General features: G+C 38.6%; 2 protein-coding genes across 2 annotated transcripts; both read left to right on the top strand.

Annotated features, from left to right (window-relative positions):
* Nucleotides 1-6,331: 6,331 nt before the first annotated feature.
* LOC103701422 (protein RGF1 INDUCIBLE TRANSCRIPTION FACTOR 1-like) lies at nt 6,332-9,167 on the top strand. Its single transcript, XM_088716282.2, has 4 exons — nt 6,332-6,685; nt 6,781-6,993; nt 7,133-7,348; nt 8,395-9,167. The coding sequence occupies exons 1-4, from the start codon at nt 6,656-6,658 to the stop codon at nt 8,665-8,667; spliced, it is 732 nt and encodes a 243-aa protein (XP_088572408.2). The 5' UTR covers nt 6,332-6,655; the 3' UTR covers nt 8,668-9,167.
* Nucleotides 9,168-17,847: 8,680 nt separating this feature from the next.
* On the top strand, nt 17,848-18,405 carry LOC103701423 (uncharacterized). The gene has a single exon (XM_008783458.6). The coding sequence runs from the start codon at nt 17,848-17,850 to the stop codon at nt 18,403-18,405; it is 558 nt and encodes a 185-aa protein (XP_008781680.4).
* Nucleotides 18,406-19,551: the final 1,146 nt, after the last annotated feature.

Genomic DNA, 19,551 nt, shown 5'->3' with positions numbered 1-19,551 from the left:
TGGTGTGGAAGTCAAGCTAATGACTGTAAACAAGCGCTTCTTGGGAGGCAACCCAACCACAAAAAAAAAAAAAATTCCTTTCTTTTGTCTTTTGTTATATGTTTTAATTGTTGTTTTTATTTAAGTCTTTGAATAATTATTGTTGTGACCCCTTTCTTTTTGGTTGTGTTGTGTAGGTGCAGAAAAATCAAGCAAGAAGCTAGTTCGTATTCAATTCAGTCGGATATTCATTGTGTTCAGCCTTGCTAAAAGGGGAGTATTAGTCTTCCATTTTTCTTTGCTTTCACATTGAGGACAATGTGAAAATTAAGTTTGGGGGAGTGGATATTTGATTATGCTGAATGCTAGTATTGGTTATGTTTGTTTGAGAAAGAAATTTTTTTCGAAATTCTGGTTTGTTCACTTTCATGCAAGTTAATAGTGATCATATCTATGTCTTCCAAACCAAATTTTTATGTGAAAGATTAGGAGAAATGAACATGCATTTGCACTTGTGTGATACTTATCTAGGATCAACATTACACTTTTGGGTTCTTTATTGTGTTTAAGCATTGAATTTTGATTTAGGATAGACAATATCTTATAAAGCAAGAGTAAGCATATTTGTTTTCCTTTGGAATTATTGAAGTACATCTTTCCTTGCAAAGTTGTATGAGTTGTGTGATTATGCATAAAAGATGAGTGTGATGCTTTTCTTGTGATTATCCCCTTTGATCTAGTCCTAAACAGGGTTTAAGTAAATAGAGCGATAATGATTAGACAGTCGAATAAATAAATGTGTACAAAGTTCTTTCTTACTCCAATGTTTTGAGTTGCTTAGTAACTAGGGGTATTCATCACCAATGTTTACTTTTACGTCAAACGGCAACTTGGAATATGAGTATGCAAAGGCACTTTAAGTGTGTGACTTGTTGAGTAACCGGGTGCATCCATCACAAATGCTTGTATTCGCGTCAAAAGGCAAGTGACAACTTAAATACAAAGAATAATTGGTCAAAAAAAAAGAAGAAAAAAAAAACTCTCTAGTTTGCTACCTTGTTTGTAGTAGTGAGAAGGGGTGATTGCAGGTTGAGTTGTTACATGATTCAATTGTGTTGGTCGCATGATAAATATGATTGAGTTTGAAATTATATATGGATATTTGATCTAGAGAATGTGAGTATGCTTAGTTTTCCTTCATTGCTATTGTTTATGTACTAAGTTGAAGATTTGATGTTTGCATGATAGGTCCTTTGGGTGTGATGAGTTGAGCCTGACTATGGTTATTGTCCTTTATTTTTATGGTTTTTCTTTTGCTTGAGGACAAGCAAGCATTCAAGTTTGGGGGTATTTGATGTGGGAATTTATTTCACACATTTTCTTAGTCTTAATTCTTTTGTTTTAGAGTGTTTTGTATGTTCTTAGCTCATTTGTCTATAATTTAGGTGTCTTTTATATTTATTTAATTCTTGAAAATTCTTGGTATTTTGCAGGTGTTTAATTATTGAATTCGGTTGAAATTAGGCTGGTCTAGTCAACCCAGAACACTGTTCGGTTTTTGGATTCTAACTGGAGCTACAGACCTCCGTTTCATATGTTGTTTAGCTTGCTGGAAAGATAAGAGGTAGACCTAAAACTTTTATGAAGATCACAAAACCAATTTCTGCCGTTTTGAAATCCAAACCTTAGCCGAAACGGAGAAGTCCGAATCTGTCCAGAATTTTACTGCGGCCCATACCCTATTTCGGTTTTCAGCTTGTATATGGAGTTATATAAGTCAGAATAATGCAAACCTAGGTGCGTTGGAAAGCTGAGAACGAGATCTAAAACTTTTGTGAAGGGTCCAACTCCAAAGTATATCGTTTTGGTGCTCTAAATTCAGCTGGGAGTTGAGTCTAAAAATTAGCCTAGAATTTCGGGATTTCAGCTAGCAGATAGGGAGGAAATCTGTTTTAAAATTCAAAAAAAAAGGAAATTCCGAGAAGAGGAGGGGGGCCAGCAGATACGAAGAGGAGGAGAAGCAGAAAAAAAAGGAAAAAATGCAGAGAATCTGAAATTCCGAGAGGAGGAAAAGCTAGAAATTCCGAGAGGAAGAAAAAGCTGGAATTCTGGGAGAAAGAACGGAACGGAGGATTTTTGCAAATACAGAGTTCTTTTCCTTTCTCTTATATATATATATATATTTTTTATTTTTTTATTTGCTGAATTGTTATTAAGAATGTTGAATGCGAATTTATGTTTGAGAAATAATGGGATTGATTTATTAGTTATGATTTGCTAGTTTTCTTATCCTAGGGCTAGGACGTAGTCATTGAATTTTTGATATGAATTGATTATGGTTGTATTGAACATCTTTTGTTAATTGCAATTTGATGATTTCGGTTTTCATTCTTGTAATTTACTGGCCATGAATTGCATGCTTAAGATGTTGAATGAAGTAACGAAAGTTGAAGTTCAATATTAGTTGGTAAATTTATCAAACATTGGTGGTGTAGTTTAGAAATAAATGCACACCCTTGTGACCTACAATCAAGAATTTCACAGATCATAATGAGTTTATATTAATTTCTATGATCACGAAAGTAGACATAGGATTAATATAGGTATAGGTGTTATGCCTTGAAAGAGGATATCGCATAAAAAAAAGGGATTCGGTCATTGTAATTAGCAGAATATTAACAATCAGATTTAAATTCATTAAAGGAATTCAATTGATGAAATCCAAGCCCTAGGAACCTTTCATATTTGATTTTTCAGGTCAAGAAATTGCAGTCAGTCACATCAATTTGGGGTCATCTAAATAATATAGAAAACTTATAAATTGGTACTTGAATCGCCTCCTTGTGGAAACGATACTCTTTTTGCCCTATTCTACTTGTCATGACCCATGCACTTGTGGTAGAGTCTAGGGACTATCATACGACAAGGCACTAATTCGCATGATCGTGCATCAATTCATGCGACGTGCTCGGTTGTACGGCAACTTCGCCCCGTCACCTCACAGGTAACCCAGCGCCCTCTATAAAAGGAGAATCCTCCTACCTTGGATGGGGGAGAGGCTGAAACTCTGGATATATTTTCCTCCATATATCTTTTCCCCCTCTAATTTAGGCATCGGAGGGCCGGCGCCGGAAACCCCGGCCACCGGCTTTTTGCAGGCTCCATGGAGGACGCCGCTCGCGGACGGAACGCCACTCACCGACTCTCGTCGGAGCTTCACCTTCTCAGCCGACGGCCACCTCCGGGTTCAATTTTCAGCAACAGTTGGTGTTCGGGTGCATATCCATCTGTCTAAATTTTTTTATCATCGAGCCAGAGACTCAGTTTCTTCACACACACACACATATATATACATGTATATATATATATATGTATGTATATATATATATGTATGTACACGAAAGCCGCTGTAATAGACTCAAATCTCTTAACTATTTGTCAGTAGTGTATGTGTTTATAGGTGTTCCACCTTCGAGATTCAACTGGATTATAGGATTGAGTAGTTTTTTTTGTATGTAATATATCAGAAAATCTCTTTCCGGCCGGTTGAAGGTGCACCGAACGATCACAAGCGGTTGCCATCTTAATTGCGTCCACGTACAAGCGATCCACTCCTGGCCGAGAGCTGCATGTCTGTCTCCGAGCGCTAGCTCTATTTCTCCCACCTCGACACGCACGAACTTTGGTCTCCTCTCGTGACACGTACGTGATCCCGGGCCGTCGCATCTGGGAGCACCGCTTGAGCGTGTGGGAAGATGGCGTGCCCATAACGCGATTGCACTAGGCGGCAAAAAGAGGACGATATTAGCCTTCTAAAACTACTTCCCCCGCTCGTTCCGGTACCCGTTGGTTCGGCAGCTCGGTGCTCATGTCGGAACTCGGACGAGCTTCTGCCAACGCATTTATTCGGGGATATAAAGTTAGATACCAACGCTCTTTATTTCCACTTGTCACAACACTGGAGCTTTAGAACAAGAACATTACTAATATACCTGATGAAGTTAAGATACCCGAGATTCTAGTTTGGCAAGTGAATAAGGTTTTAAGTTTAGCGTCAAGGCAAAACTAAAGTCTAGTGTGCACTTGGTTCCCACGGAATTACAAATTGGAGATGTATTTGATTGGTGGCTAAAATCAGAATTAGAATTAGAAAGAAGTTTAAATACTAGAAGAAAGTCAGAATTTGATTTTGAGAATTTGGAATATTTTTGTTTCTCTCTGAAATTGGAATAGGAAAGCCACTTATTTCCTATTCTATTTTAGAGTCTAACTTTTCACAACCAGATACGCCTTTAATGCTAATGCTCTGCGGCATTAAGCTTGGCCATGCAAAATTTTCTCAAACTATCTAATGTTTACTTGGTAACTTAATATTCAATTATTTTTATGTATTACATTAATTTTGCAAATCATGTCACCACACATGCACTATGTGACAAATTGGTAATTTTGTATAGAAAGTTTAGGTACCCAGGGCAAACTCATGCTAAATTAGTAAGGGAAATAAGTGCTCTCGATATGCCAGTTAATCATATTTTAGAAAATTGGCACCAGAGCAATCCAAAGCCCAATCCGGTTGACTGCAATTATTGAATAATTGTTCTTTTTGAAATGACAATGACATGCCATTAAACAGTTACTTTTTTAAGAAAAGTACAATAATGGAAAGAATTAAATAACCATGTATATTTTTTTTTAATGAAAGGGAGGCAGAGGGATAGCCACCTGGCTTTTATTTTATCGAAGATTAGAAAAAAATTAATTATAGAAGAGATGAGAGAAGATTGAAGAAAATTATATTATAGCCGATAGATAGAACAAGATAGAAACATGAGAAGAAAGAACTAGACATTTTGTATGTCAGCCTTCATGAAGATCTCTAAAGATATTTCTAACTTTCGCCCAAACTCTTCAAAATTCTAATAGAAGATAAATCAGTAGGCCATGAACCATATTTCATCATTAAAAAATAAATACAATGACAAACATGTGAGCTAGTAGCAATAACAAGGGAACAATGCATTTAGGACTTTCATTCAAACCTTAAAAACTTTTAAATAATAATTATTTAAAATAAATTTAGTTATCCACTTTTAAAATTTTATGCTTTGGACTAATTTATGATCAAGGACATAAGAAAATAAAATATTTAAAAAGGTAATACACAAACAAAAGCCAAGAGGCTGCAAGGACGCGGAAAAGGAATGCAAAATTCTTATGAACAAACTCACAAACATTAATGACGGAAAGTAATTTGAGCAGGGGCAAAAGTTTAGAACTTGAAAAGTATAGAAAATTTAATTTTTTTTTGAATGATTTAAGTAAGTTCAAAAGAAAATACTTATACTCTGTATATTGTCTCAAGAGAACAGAGAAAGATCCATCTATATTATAATTATTTATATCTAGAATTTTAGAGATGCAATATCCAAGAATTGAATTCAGAATCCCAAATTACTAACAAGAGGGTATGATCACTGGAGCGACTCCGAGTTCTTTGGGCAAAGAGACATGGATTTAATATGAAATTAATTGTTCATATATTTTAATACATTAATTTAGGTAAAAGAAAATCTCACATAACCAACTACCATAAAATAATCAGAAAAAAATACCAACACGAATAACAATAGTTTTCATCATTAATTGTTAATTCAAAAGAGTATGTTCAACAACTCATGGATAATTTGTCAGCTAATTGCAACTAATTATATCATAATCTATTTAATAAATTTGAAGAATATATTATTACTTTTCTTATTCTTTTCATGTCTATGGTCTATTTTCCATCCGTGCAAGCATATATATATATGGGTGTGTAAGCATATATAAGTGTTCTTTCCATGTAGAAAAGAATATATATAGTGGATACATTTGAAGAGTAGATGAGAGATTCTTTGGACTCGGCTTGCATCTATTCTTCCACCGCTATACCATCTTTTCTCTTTTGACTCTAATGGCAGTGCTCATACGAAATTAGCATGAGCAGTTGATATCCAAAAAAAAAATAAAAAAATAGAAGAGAGATTGTGAGGCAACGCCATGCTACGTCACAATTACCTCTTTTATGTTATAATATTATGTTGTTTGGACGATAAACGGCCAGCAAAGTAGTATGAGAACCAGAAAAACGGGACAATCCTTTCACAATCCTGGTTAGAGCTTGATCAAACAAAGTTTATCCGAAGGGGTCGCATCCAAGCTGGCTTTCAAAGGGCATTTTCTCTAGATAAAAAAAATGGTATTATATACATATGATGGACATACAAATACAATTTATTTGCCATCATCCGAGCCCGGCCATCATCCACCAGAATAAGATGGCTATCAAACCTATCGAGACGACCAAACCCATATCCCTCCGTCAAAAAAAAAAAAGAAGATCGCCGCCAAAGATCTACGGGGAGGATCTTTTCTCTCCATTAAAGCCAAACCGCCCTACTCTCTATGTTTCTCGCCTTCTAGACGCCCCAATCAGCCCTCTTTTCTTCCTCTCTCTATTTCTCCCCTCTTCCCTTCGCCTCCCTCTTCTCTTCTTACACCCCTATCCACTCGGTGCCGAAGGTATCGAGGGAAATTCAACCTTGTCTCGGCTCTTTCTCTATTTTTTTGCCCCCCTCCCCACCGGTTTGGCTCTGTTTTCTTATACCAGCTTTGGAGACGAGCTGGCTGTCGTATGGAGAGCAAAGCGGAAGGCTGTTATACGGTAAACATCTGATAATCCTTTGATTGCGTTCCCTGGCCTTGTTGTTGGATTTCGATCGTTTGACGGACGGGAGTCGATCTTGTTGTTGCGGATAGGATACTCCGACGATCGAATTCGGCGGCGGCAGCTGCAGCGAGGAATTGGTTCCGCCATGGCTGAAGCCCATGCTGAGGACGAGCTTCTTCGTCCCCTGCGACGTCCATGCCGACTCCCACAAGAGCGAGTGCAACATGTACTGCTTGGACTGCGTCGGTCGCGCACTCTGTTCTTATTGCCTGGGGGACCATAAGAATCACCGCGTTGTTCAGGTATTATTCCTTTAGTACTTATTCCTATACTAGGAATATAACTGGAATATCTCTATCCCTCTTATCTTCTTTATCTAATCTCTCTCTCTCTCTCTATATATTGGTTTGGTTTGTTTTGTTTTGTTTTAAATAAAACTAGATTCGGAGGTCGTCGTACCACAACGTGATCAGGGTGTCGGAGGTGTCCAAGTTCATAGACATCTCGTGCATTCAGACGTATGTCATAAACAGCGCCAAGATCGTGTTTTTGAACGGGAGGCCGCAGCCGAGGCATGGGAAGGGCGTCACGAACACCTGTGAGATCTGCTGCCGGAGCCTCCTTGATAACTTCCGCTTCTGCTCCCTTGGATGCAAGGTGCCTCGGCCTACCTCCCTGCTACTGCGGTGGCTTTTGGATTGCTTTAAATTTCAGTAGCAAAAAAGCAAGAGCCACTTCTTTTTCCTGGATTCATCTCTTTCTTTATTTTTTTAATTAATCCAAAAAAATTATTTAAAAACAATAAAGATGGGCTTTGATTGAGCCTTCGGAAGTGCTTCCCAAGTGTTGGACCACAGCTCTTTTTATAATTCCCCTCTTTTTCTGGTTTTTCTAGGAGGAGAGAGACGCATGTCCGGTATAATTATCTAGTCTGGATATACAAGGAGAATAATCTCCCCAAAATTGAACTAGGGACCTGCTCCAAAATCCAAATGGAGGAGGGGTGTTGGTCTAGGTTCACAAGTGTTGGAATATATTAACCGATTTATTTGTCGGGTTCGGTCGGATTTCGCTTCCTAATTTATAAACTAAAATCTCTCAATGAGTTGAATTTTTCCTACTATTTTTATAAATTTTGTATACAATTGTATATTAGAGTTCATCTTGATTTATGACAAGTTTGTTAGTAGAATGGTTGCAACTCATCTAGCTATACCAAGATAGGTAGTAAAGGAACATTTAAAAAGGAAGAAGAAAGATGAGGAAATTTAAGCATTAAACAAATAGAAATAGTAATTAGTATGGGGTAATATTTTTTTATTAATTTTGCTAGTCTTTTCACATTCGACCAGATGGTACAAGCTAACCATTTAATTGCAGTTCCATACACAATTTGCTTGGCTTTTAGCATATTAGGTAATTATGCAGTGGAGACAGGTAATTCTTATTTAATGGTGCTCACATTGCCATGCAAAACATTGAGAAGAAGAAGCAAAGTGAAATGGGCTAGTTTTCTGAAATAAAAAAGAAATTATTTCAATATTTGCAGCTTTTTTCTTCTAAAAATTACAACTTTTTAAACATAAAAGACAGACTTTCTGATTTAATATAAAAAGAATTATTTTCTGAATTTTTTTTTTTTTCCCAAGAGAACGTCACTGCTACTAACGAGTTCAAGCATGGGGTCTGTTTCTCTGGCGCAGCTCGGAGGCATGCAGAGAGACCCGGGGCTCTCCTTTGCGCTCCGCGGCAAAACCAGCCGGGAATGGCTTCACGGGTCGGAGTCGGACGAGTCATCAACCCCGAGGAAGTTCCGGAAGATGTTGCCCGCCGTCGCAATCGACCGCTGGAGGTGGTCGGACGACGAGGGCGGTAAGTCCACCGTCACCCCCGCCGGCATGTCTCCGGCGACCCCTCCCATTACCAGCTACCGGACGTCAAGGCGTAAAGGTATACCTCGCCGAGCTCCTTTTTGATTTGGAGAGAGAGAGAAGAGAGAAAAAAACAATAGATACAAAAAACAAAGCTTTTAGAAGCGAGTCCTTCTATAAGGTGTGTGCATGCGCTGATACGATGAGGAGAAAGGAAGGAGACGACCACATTATTATACATAATAATACATAGAAGGAAGAAAAATTAAGAGGAGTCCCTATAGATGTCGCTGTAATTTGTTTCTTCTTTTGTAACAAGAGCTCTGTATGGCGCCTATTTGTGTTTGGGTCCGTCAAATACACCCATGCTTGCTTGTTTTCACCTTCATGCATTGTGGTGTGCTAAAAATTCTTCAATATGTACACTATATTCTTTTATTCAAGCAGTTTGTAGCTAGCAGAGAGATTTTGTATACGTGAAGATGTGTGCATAAGTGGAATCCATAAGATCTTAAGTCAGCCATGCATTATGCTCATGGAATACCATTGTATTTGGTGGTAATTTTGAAGGTATGATGCAATCTTTCGTATACATGCATTTAATAGATCGTTGCTGCACATAATTTATCTTTTTTTTCCCCCAAAAAAAAAGATTTGTTCGTCCAGTTGTATGCCTAAATTAAAAAAAAAAATGATGCTTGCGCTTTGTGCAATGGTGGAAAAGCTCTTCTTATTGTTTCATGGCTGTGATGGGTGTTCTTGAGAATTAGACTTAAATAGTTCGAAATTCTAAAGCAGCATGAGCCTAGACGGACAATATATACTAAAATTATACATGGATATTTTTTTTTTCTACGGGAATAAACCAGAAGAGGCCCGATTAATATACGTTCGATCAGGTCTCATATTCTGTAATACTAGAAATACTATTTTTAGTTCAAACAAATTCTAAAGCTGTAATGTAGCTCTTCACATCATAATAAGGTCCAAAATCTAATTTTGATGTTTTCAATCCATTCGTCTTGGTTCATGTTAGTCTTGTAGTTTCCTTGTATTTATGCTGCCAAGCCACAAGAACAAGAGTTCCGAAAATGACACCCTGCCCAGAATATGACCCTACGTATGATGGAAAATGCCACGAGACTCTTAGCTGAATTATTAAAAAAAAATGAAAAAGACCTCCACCAATGTGAGAATGACTTGGACCCGCAAGAAAGAGCCCGAAAATAACAAGCCATTTTGGGTGCATGGAATCGTCCGCCATTAAATTTTCTTGTATATATATATATATATTTCTTGACAAGTTACTGCCGTCCTTTTTTTATTTGGTTTCTTCTAGTTGATGTCTCCAAAGCATCCTCTATCCTTTGGTTCGGTTTTGGCCCTTTAGAGGTCTCCGGTGAAAAGATTCTATGGCTCTAGAAAAGGTGACAAAGTACTAGGTCACTTTGCAACATAACATCAACATACAACATACATTAGGGTCCCCAAAAAAAGTAAATAAATAAATTATGAAAACCAATTCTGTGCCTAATTAGTGGGTTCTTAAGTTGATGGCCGTATGGTAAGCAAGAACCTCCATAGGTTAATTGGGATGTCTGAAGAAAATATGCGTGTGATTTCACGGTAGTACATATTAAAAACTTTTTATCTAAGAAAATATTTTGTTGTAATTATATAAAATTCACAATAAGAGTTCCTATGGCACGCATGATAAATAGACAAACTGAGCGATTTGATGAGCCAAACCTTTGCATGAATAGTCTGATGAAAATGTAATTGAAATTTCGATGCGGTATGTAGGGAAAGTATAACCGCATGCACGACAGGTTGCTAGAAATAGCATTATAAAGTGTTATGATGTTTTTGGAGGCTTCTCGCTATGCCATGCATATACATATAATGATAGTTTGATAATGACAATATTTAGCTGCTATGATATTATAAGGGAATGGTGGCTGTTATAGCTGTTTTTTAAGCTATTTATTGTTAATCCGATAAAAAATAAGGAAGTATTTCATATATTTAGAGGGTATATGAATGCCCAACCAAATTATCTAGGAATATGTCTCCTAAAGACCTAAATATTTAAGGGAGAAAGGCGCAATGGTAGATTAGCATCAATGGAATTGAGAAGATTGCACATCAAACAATCTCGAAAAATTAAGATTCGATCTCTAATCATTGCAAAACATGATTTCTACCATCCTCATTTTTCGAGGGTACTAGAAAAATATATGCCAATTCCTCAGTAACTTATTCCACGATGCACTTTAAATTGTATGTTCCTCGATCGGACTTGCATGCTCCAATTATTATATAAATTTAAGTAACATATCATTGTATGAACAATAACTTCAATATTATGCCACTGCTGCTCATTACTTATCATATTGCAATTATATGGATCAGTTGTTATTCTATGCCAAGAAATCCTTCCAAGGATTAGATGGGACGGATAACGAGCATTACTTCTGTTGGAGGAAAAATGGATTGCTCCGAAGCATGTGGATGCATCGCCGGCATATGATGACGGGCGCTACGGCAGCAACCCTCAAGGCGCCCGACCTCAAAGGCGTCCAACCCCAGCGCGCCCGACCTCAGAGCTCACAGCCTTGCAGCTTTGATCGACCTTAAGTCCGAGGAAAACCGAGTCAAAGAATGAAGCAGACCTCTCCACTCCACCGGGAATCAAGCTCCTCTCCTCCTCTTCCAGGATCTAATCCTGCGATCTCCGCCTGAGCGACTGTCAACAACTAAATGCGCACGATCTCCACGGACCTCCAGCTTACTCAAAATCTCAGACCATCCACGGCAACTAGTTGACTCACTCAACTCCGTCCAGTCATCCACGGCAATTTATTAATTCACATGATCACGCCCAATCATGACGGTAACTCATTAATTCGTCCGGTCACCTCACAGATAACCTTGCACTTCTCCTATAAAAAGGGAACATCTTCCTCTTTAAAGGAGAGACTTTAGACCTTGCATGCAATCTCTCTCTCTACGAAAGCTCTCTCTGACTTAAGCATCAGAGGGCTGGCATCGGAAACTTCGGCCATCGGCTTTTTGCAGATCCCCGGAGGACGCAGCCCGCCGATGTACCACCCGCCGGAGCTCCTCCTTCTCAGCCAGTGGTCACCCCGGGTTCAATTTCCAGCAACAACTTCTTTTAGAATTCAGAAGGGTGACATTAGCAAGCCCTTGGTGGGGTGGGATGTCAGCAATCAAAATCTCGCATTGCATCAAGCAGTGACCCGGGAGACACGACGAGCCCCAACGATAGAGACCGCCGGCTCAAGCTGCTCCGTTCTTTCCTCCCATTAGAAGATGGCGAGGAATAATGAGGAGGAGCTTTATGGCCAACCTTTTCTTTTCACTCCCTCATTTCATTAATCTCCGACAAAGATAGAAAGACACGTGTACTACTACCATTAGTGATTCCTCCTCCGTGAGGTACAGCTTGGCTTCGACTTTTCCAGCGATCATATTAGTTAAGGGAGGGTGGAACTAAATTACTAGGATTATAATATGTTGTGATGGGATTAGCCCAAAAGGAGATAAGGCCATACGTCACGTAGAAGAGGTCTCTGCTGTCCACAAGGTTCCAACTTTTTGTTTTCGATAATGGCCGTATTCAGTTCGATCGATCTCTTGGCTCTTGCTGAAGTGTCGTTTCTGTGAAGGAGAACCTGGACGTTACCGATGTTTCCAGATAACAAAGCCCTTACGTACGCTGCATTACGATAAAAATAATGGAAGTTATTTGTTTAAATTTGTCTAAACTAAAAATATCTGAAATTAAGTAAAATAAAGACTGTTATAAGTGACGTTAGATTTTTGATATAATGGAAAATAGAACAAAAGATTATCTGCTGAATCATTGTTCAGTTAATACAAAAGGTTTTTTTGGTTAACGAGCATTGGGAATGGAATTTGTTTTTTTATAAAAATACAAATAATACAATTACTTGCATCATTGTTTTAAAAAAAGAGAGGCTAGACCCTTCAGACTGTTATATTCATCATATAACTTTATATATATATATATATATATGTCACACGCTTTTGTCCTCTCTGAATCATGCGTCGAGGCCAATTTATTGTAGCCCTACTTCTACATTTTTTTCTCACAATTCACAAAGTCTAGATAGTGACCAAACTAATTTTGTTCTATTTTAACCATGCGTTGAGGCCAATTTATTGTAGCTCTATCTCTACATTTTTCTCTCACAATTCACAAAGTCTAGATAGCGACCAAAATGCTGAAGAAATTCAGAGAGAGTTGGAAGCCCTAAAACTTAAAGATAAGAACCATAACTCGACAAAAAACAACATTATTTTTTATTGGGCATTATTTTTCATTACAATGGCATATAACAGCTATCGTAACAAGCATCACTCTATTCTCTCATAAATTCAGCTTGGGAAAAATCTAAAAGAATAATGATAGTTATTGATGACCGTCTGGTGGTTTGCTGGGGGCCGTTGTAGTGGAATTAAAAGATTGTGTCCTTGGGGTGTACTTTTCTTTATTGAGTGGTATGACTTATTTTTATTCAAAGTTTGACCTTTTTTCAATGACCCGAGAAAGTAATAGAGAACAAAAAAGGGTACCCCGCAAGGACTCTGATCATGTCTTCATGGCCAAGTTGAAGATCATATTGATGGTCTCAAAGAAGATATCTGAACTAAGAATAAAATTACAACGGCCTTCAACCTTTCAACAATGGTGCAAAAAACACAAGCTATGGAGGCTAGCTAGGAGATGAGACCAGAGAGAAGAGACACTAGAAACAAGGAGATGGAACAAAACTGGGATCAATACGTGACATTTGGAAGCCTGGTTTAAAGTTCGAAGCGATTGCGAAGAGAAAACGGAATGGGCTTTACCGGAACACCTCCCATCCCATAGGTTTTAAGACCTTGTAACTAAGAACATCAAATCCTAAGTTCCACAAGTCAAATTTGGGTCTCCAAATGCCTAATCAAATTCAAAGTGGACATCTTAAGGACCACTGAATTTGATAAAACTGAATCAAGTCGAGACAGGCTATTTCAATGATCCATATATATTTTAGATCATTTGAACTATCGAATCATAGTCCACAAAATTCAGGCTATGGAACCGAGGTATAAATAGTTATTAACTTCATCCCTTGAGCCAAGTGAGTGACCCTCTCCTCAATGTGACTAGAATTAGTCCTCTGACTCTAGGTAAATTAAATTTAAACCAGGGCCCTTATCGAATCAAGTTCAATATTGGGTTTATTCCTTTGACCCTCATTAAGCCGAAGCTAGGGTTGTTCTCTGACCCGGTCTGAAGTCAAATTTTGGTTAGCCCTTAGATTTTATTATATAAGATGCGAGTCTAGTTCTCTGGACTTATACACATGCGATGGTTATTGACTCAACCCCCTGAGCCCTAGTTGGCGATCGGCCTTGGTTAAATTCAAGCTAGGATTAGTCCTATGATCCTAATCAATCTCAAACTCCTCTGACCTGGCATGTTAAACTGGAATTAATCCCTCGGTCCTATTAAAGCTCAAAGTAGGGCTAGTCCTCTGAGTAATTAATCCAAACTAGACTTAGTCCTTTCACTCTAGCTAAGTCAAGTCAATTTCCATGTCATTAAACTAGACAAATCTAAATGCAAGCTCGACATCCACATCATTAGATTAGGCAAATACAAATCCTGATAGACCCCCACACCCCTAAATCGGATCCAAATTCTTCTTGTAACTCTACATATTTGCTTCTATTTATGTCAACCGTAAATCATGTATAATTTTTTCTATCGATTTATTCATTGATGTAAACTAGGGTATGGCCCTGCTTAAGCTATGTAATATATTGTGCGAGAAAATTAACGAAATTCAAATTTATATGTTATTATGTTTTGTTTAAGGTTTCTTAATTGAAAGTGCCCCAGTATTTAATGGTGTTGAGTTCATAGCAATTCGGGGTCCGATTAAACGAAAAACCATTTCCCATAGAGTGAATTTAACTGGATCATAATCAAACATTTATGATTAACTATACTTGCCATTTACAAATCCCACCTTGACTTCCTTAACCTAGGCCAGGAAAGTTTGCTAACATCTAGATTGATGCAACCCTAACTTGACATTGGAATAGCTAATTCTAACTATAATGATTCCCATTATGCCTAATTTTTAACCAACATTACGTTTGTCCAATTTAAATTCCTGGCCCACAGATCAAATCAAAACTACCTGACTTCCCTCCTTGGCAGCTCACTCCTTTCTTCAATCTTTCTCATTCCCATGTACCTATGTGCATTTCTTTTTTGAAATCTCTTTAATTTTCTTTTATTGGATTGGTGCTAATCTACATCCATGGCTCAAGAGCCTTCACCTCTCTCTCATCCCTCCATGCCCACCTTTCTCTCTGGCTCATTACTTTCTCTTTTACTGACCCCAATATTCATCTTTGGATGGATTTTGATCATGTCTCATAGTTTCAATGTATCTTCATTCTTTTTTTCACTTTTTTCTCAATGTATGTTCTAGTGGATATATTCTTGTGTGTTCCAAGGGCTGTTTTTTAATCAGTCCCATTCCGAGCGAGAATCCAACTTGAGATTAGAATAAAGACATGGTCAGGGCTGAATCGGTCGAGGCAATTAAATCTAATTACCGATGACAACTAAATCCAAGAGAAGCTCAAGCGTCATCCCGCCTTTGGTATAAAACGTGCCAACGTGTAGATTAATTGGTCCATAGAACCTGTTTACGTCCTGAATGATGTTGCTTCAAGATAAGGTTTGAATCCTTATGGTTCAAATTGACCTAAATCTGACCTCAGCTACACCTCATCTGCTTATAAGCAAATATGTCAATGGATGGGGTTTGGGATCAAATGTTGAATTCAACTTTAATTAAATTTATGTCTGTTCTTGATTAAGACAGGTCCATAATGCACTCATACATATTGTATACCCATCAAGTGCAACCAATCATAAATGGTTCAGATCGTTTGCGGAGAGATGTGCAGTCCTTGATAGCCACCATATAACAGGATCATAGAGATAGATGGCTATCAAACAAGGCAATGCAGTTCATATCGTGCTGCGTCTCATAAATAACGTGTTGCCTTTGGGTATTTTGAATATGCGACGTGTTGTCTTTGGGTATTTTGATAACCATTGTCTCTTCAGATGATATAGCGGCCATCTAGAGCTGCATAGCTCTTTGCAGTATAAAATGCGCAATGGAGGGGATCCCGATTCATAACCATAAGATAGCATGCATGTGCAAAGCACGTGCCACATATAGTCTAGTTCTTGAGCGTATGAAAAGCCCAGCATAGTTGGATCGAGCAATGCCTCGTTCTTCTTCTTAAAAAAAAAATGAAAAAAACAAAGCCTGACTCGCTAAACTAAAACAACCTCGACTATTTTGGTTGTCATCATTTGTTGAAATCCTGCCAGCTTGAGCTCTACTCTGCAGAAACTATAAAGACACATTTGGCTCATGGGAAAAGAAGGAAGAAAGTGCAGTCAACGAAAATAAAGAAATATCTCTTGTTTAGTTGGAGTTTTCAAAGAAGTGAGATAGAAAAATAGTCTCCCAATAAGAATAAAATTCTAAAAACCAATTGATGACATGAGAAAGCTACTTTCTACTAGTTGAAAATTAAGATCTTTTTCTTTTCCTAAAAGTATTCTTAAGTCATCAAAACTCATGAATAAAATCTCTCTATATTAAAAATATAATAGGTATTTCATACAATTCTTTTTAGAAAAAAAAAAGTAAATGTTCGCCAAACATACAAATGATTTTTTCATAAATTGTTCCTTAAAAAAAATATTTTAATAAAATAATTTCTGCTACCCTAAAGAGTCCTAATAAGACAAATCCACCCTATCCATCGGGTTGGAATCGTCCTACGCGGTTGCTTGGACTGGTCGGTCCGGTTGGAACACACGGTTGATGAATTATTTGGGTGTCTTCTTTCTTGTCTCTTTCTTTCCCGTTTTCGGTAAACACTGTGCCGTTTCGCGTCCATTCCGCGGGCGCGTTGCCTCTCCCGAGTGCGCCAATAACCGCAGAATGTTCCGCGGCACCGGATCAGCCGGACAGCCACAAACACGGAACGCGGTTCCATTCCAATGAAATATCGTTTGCAAGTTTGACCGATTTCTGACCTGCCTTGGCTTGGCTGTGGGTTGCGATTGCCCATGAATCATGCTTCAGTAGTCTTTGGCTCTGGGCCCGGGCTAACCTAAAATAGTCTGCTATATCTCTGAGACTCATCCTTTTCCAATTCGACTATGCTAATTTGCCCCAAGCCAATCAAATATTAAATTTCTAGAAGGCTGAAAAGAAAATAGGGAAAAAACTAGCAAAACAAAACAAATTAAACAATATATTAACTAGAGAGTATCTAAAGCTACTAAAAATAACTTTACCTAATCTTTTTATATTAAATGGCCAAAAAGACTTCCTTATTGATCCTAGTTTGTCTAATTCGAACCCAACTCAAAAAAGAACAGATAATTAAGCTGATATTTTTACCACCCTCACTCTTTTAAATGACAAGAAGCTTCTTCTCTTTCCCTCTCCCCTATCTCTTTTATACCAATAGAATGGTAATCAGCCAAAAACATTCTCCAAAACTGATGCAGCAAACTCCAGATTCAATCTCCCTTGCGTTATGAAAAATAGATATTAAAAATATCATAATCCCGTTCTAACATAAACCCTAGCAACTCTTACGAACCATCATTATAATTATAATGATTATTATTTGCCTAGATATACTTGGATTAGGATTATTTTTTTAGTAAAGCAATGGCTATAGTCGTAAATCATTAGTTTCAACATCAATCATTTACTGAAAGACAAAGGAAACGACACCCTTTTTTCTGACGAAAAAAAGGACACCTTTCAAAAGAATTACGATGGCAATTCCTTCGAGATGCAGCCGCCAAGGTACGAACGGTCAACTCGCCAATTGAACTGGGAAACAGGGAACCCCGGTCCATTAATCCGGGGACATACTTGGTTCCCAAGCCATCCGCCCCGAAGGCGAAAACGATGTGCGGTTTGCGGCGTCATCCGTGAGGCGCTCCCCCGGTCCCGGTTTCCACGAACCCGGCGTCCACGCGGCCCGTTTGCGACATCGACGAACCTTCTCTCGCACTGCCCTTCTCCTCCGCCTCCTCCTATATACACCCCTCAGCCGCCGCGCCTCTTTCTCAATTCGCTCTCTTCCTAATACTCCCTTTCATTTCTCGTCTTGGATGCACCGCTGTTCATGGGCTCTTGCTTCTCCTCCAGCTCCGGCGATAGTTCTCAGCCCACGGCCAAAGTCGTCACCTCCGACGGCACTCTGAAAGAGTACTCTGCACCGGTCCCGGCCTCCGACGTCCTCGGCGAAGACTGCCGGTCTTTTTTCATCTGTAGCGCCGATAGGCTCTACTTCGACGCTCACGTTCCGGCGTTGGGCGCCGATGAGCGGCTCCAATTGGACCAGATATACTTCGTGCTTCCGAACGCGAAGCTGCAGCACCCGTTGACGAGGCTCGACATGGCGGCCCTGGCGGTGAAGGCTAGCTCGGCGCTCGCAGTTGCCTCGAGGAAGCGCGGCAAAGGCCGGAGGATTCGAGTCATGCCCGTCGCGGAGGTCTGCGAGGAAGTCGGAGATGGGGATGTTGATGGGTTCAAGAGATGGGATGGTGCTAAGGTTGAAATTTTGGCGGAGAGATCGGTGGTCATGGAGAAGAAGGTGGGAAAAGGGTTTTCCATGCGAGGTGGAATGAGACCTCCGCGTTATAGGGGGAAATTGAGCACAATTGAGGAGGGTCATGAGTGAAATGTTTCTCCTCTTTTTTTTTTTTTTTAAAATCTTGTTGTTTACATGTAAAGAGAGAAAATGATATTGGGTTATTTATTTCCATCTTCTATATGTGGTGTTGCTGCTCGCAACTTCGTTATTTTAGTCAGAGTTTTTTATTTCATTTTTTCAGAAACAAAAAAGCTCATATAAAATGCGAACTGCACAATGAAAAGTGATCTAATATTTGAATTGATCTTCCCAGATAATTTATAGTGTCAAAGCTTCTATCTCATATAAAGAATTACAGATATAATAGCTCGCATTTTCTTGGAAATGAATCATAGATAGCCTAATACCACTGCTATATTTCCATTATTCAAAAACTCCAATGAAAAGCTTGCCTTATGCCTGGAGAATAAATCTTGGAGACCATGCAGCCACTTATCAACATATTATCGAAGCATATTTTTAGAAACCAATTTGTAAGATTCAAATTTAAATTGATAAAAATTCTACAAATTTATTATTTTATATTTTCATTTTTGTATCTGTCACTCTTATAAATAATTGTACAAATTTGCTATAAAAAATTATATAGAATGAGAAAAAAAATTTTCATAACTTTCATTTCTTTTCTGCAAACCAAATGCGGTTAGCATGATGACAACATAGTGGTCACTTGGGAGAATTCTTCGGAGAATTCTTAGGCTCCTTTGTGGATGTGCCGTAGAAATTAGGACAAAGGGTTGAATGCTGGTTATACTTAATGTATTGCTCTTTTTCTTCTTTTTTTTCTGCTGAAAAAAGAAAAGAGGGGAGAGAGAAAGACCTTTTCTGCGTAGCAACCTCCACTGGGCTCCTTCCTGCTTGAAAAATGTTCGATGTAGGCAGACTCTATTTTACTCATACCCTCTCCATCCGTGGATTACCCTACGTGTGAGTACGTCACACCAGCACCACCGTAAGTACCGGCAGACCAGATAGCGACTCCACCGGACAAACCAGACAGAGGGCATTCTGTTCCCACATTTAATCGACGCCTGCGAGTTTCGAATCTGGGCCACTCTGGTGGAATCAAAGCTCTGTTCCCACCGTGCTACCACCTCGGATGGTTGTATTGCTCTCTTCTAGAAAAAAGATACTGGGCTTTTTTCTTCCTTATTTTTGGCCTAGAAACCTCTA

The sequence above is a fragment of the Phoenix dactylifera genome, chromosome 2 (assembly GCF_051530095.1).
Source record: "Phoenix dactylifera cultivar Ajwa chromosome 2, Ajwa_hap1_PhDact_Kaust_v1.1, whole genome shotgun sequence".
NCBI classification, from domain to species: domain Eukaryota; kingdom Viridiplantae; phylum Streptophyta; class Magnoliopsida; order Arecales; family Arecaceae; genus Phoenix; species Phoenix dactylifera.
This window is presented reverse-complemented; position numbering and strand designations above follow the sequence as displayed.

Excerpts from the sequence above, each read along its gene's own strand:
- LOC103701422 (XM_088716282.2), top strand. The coding sequence starts at position 6,656 with ATGGAGAGCAAAGCGGAAGGCTGTTATACG. Across the intron at positions 6,686-6,780 it reads AAGCGGAAGGCTGTTATACG|GATACTCCGACGATCGAATT; the intron begins GTAAACATCTGA and ends TGTTGCGGATAG. Across the intron at positions 7,349-8,394 it reads TCTGCTCCCTTGGATGCAAG|CTCGGAGGCATGCAGAGAGA; the intron begins GTGCCTCGGCCT and ends TCTCTGGCGCAG.
- LOC103701423 (XM_008783458.6), top strand. The coding sequence starts at position 17,848 with ATGGGCTCTTGCTTCTCCTCCAGCTCCGGCGATAGTTCTCAGCCCACG.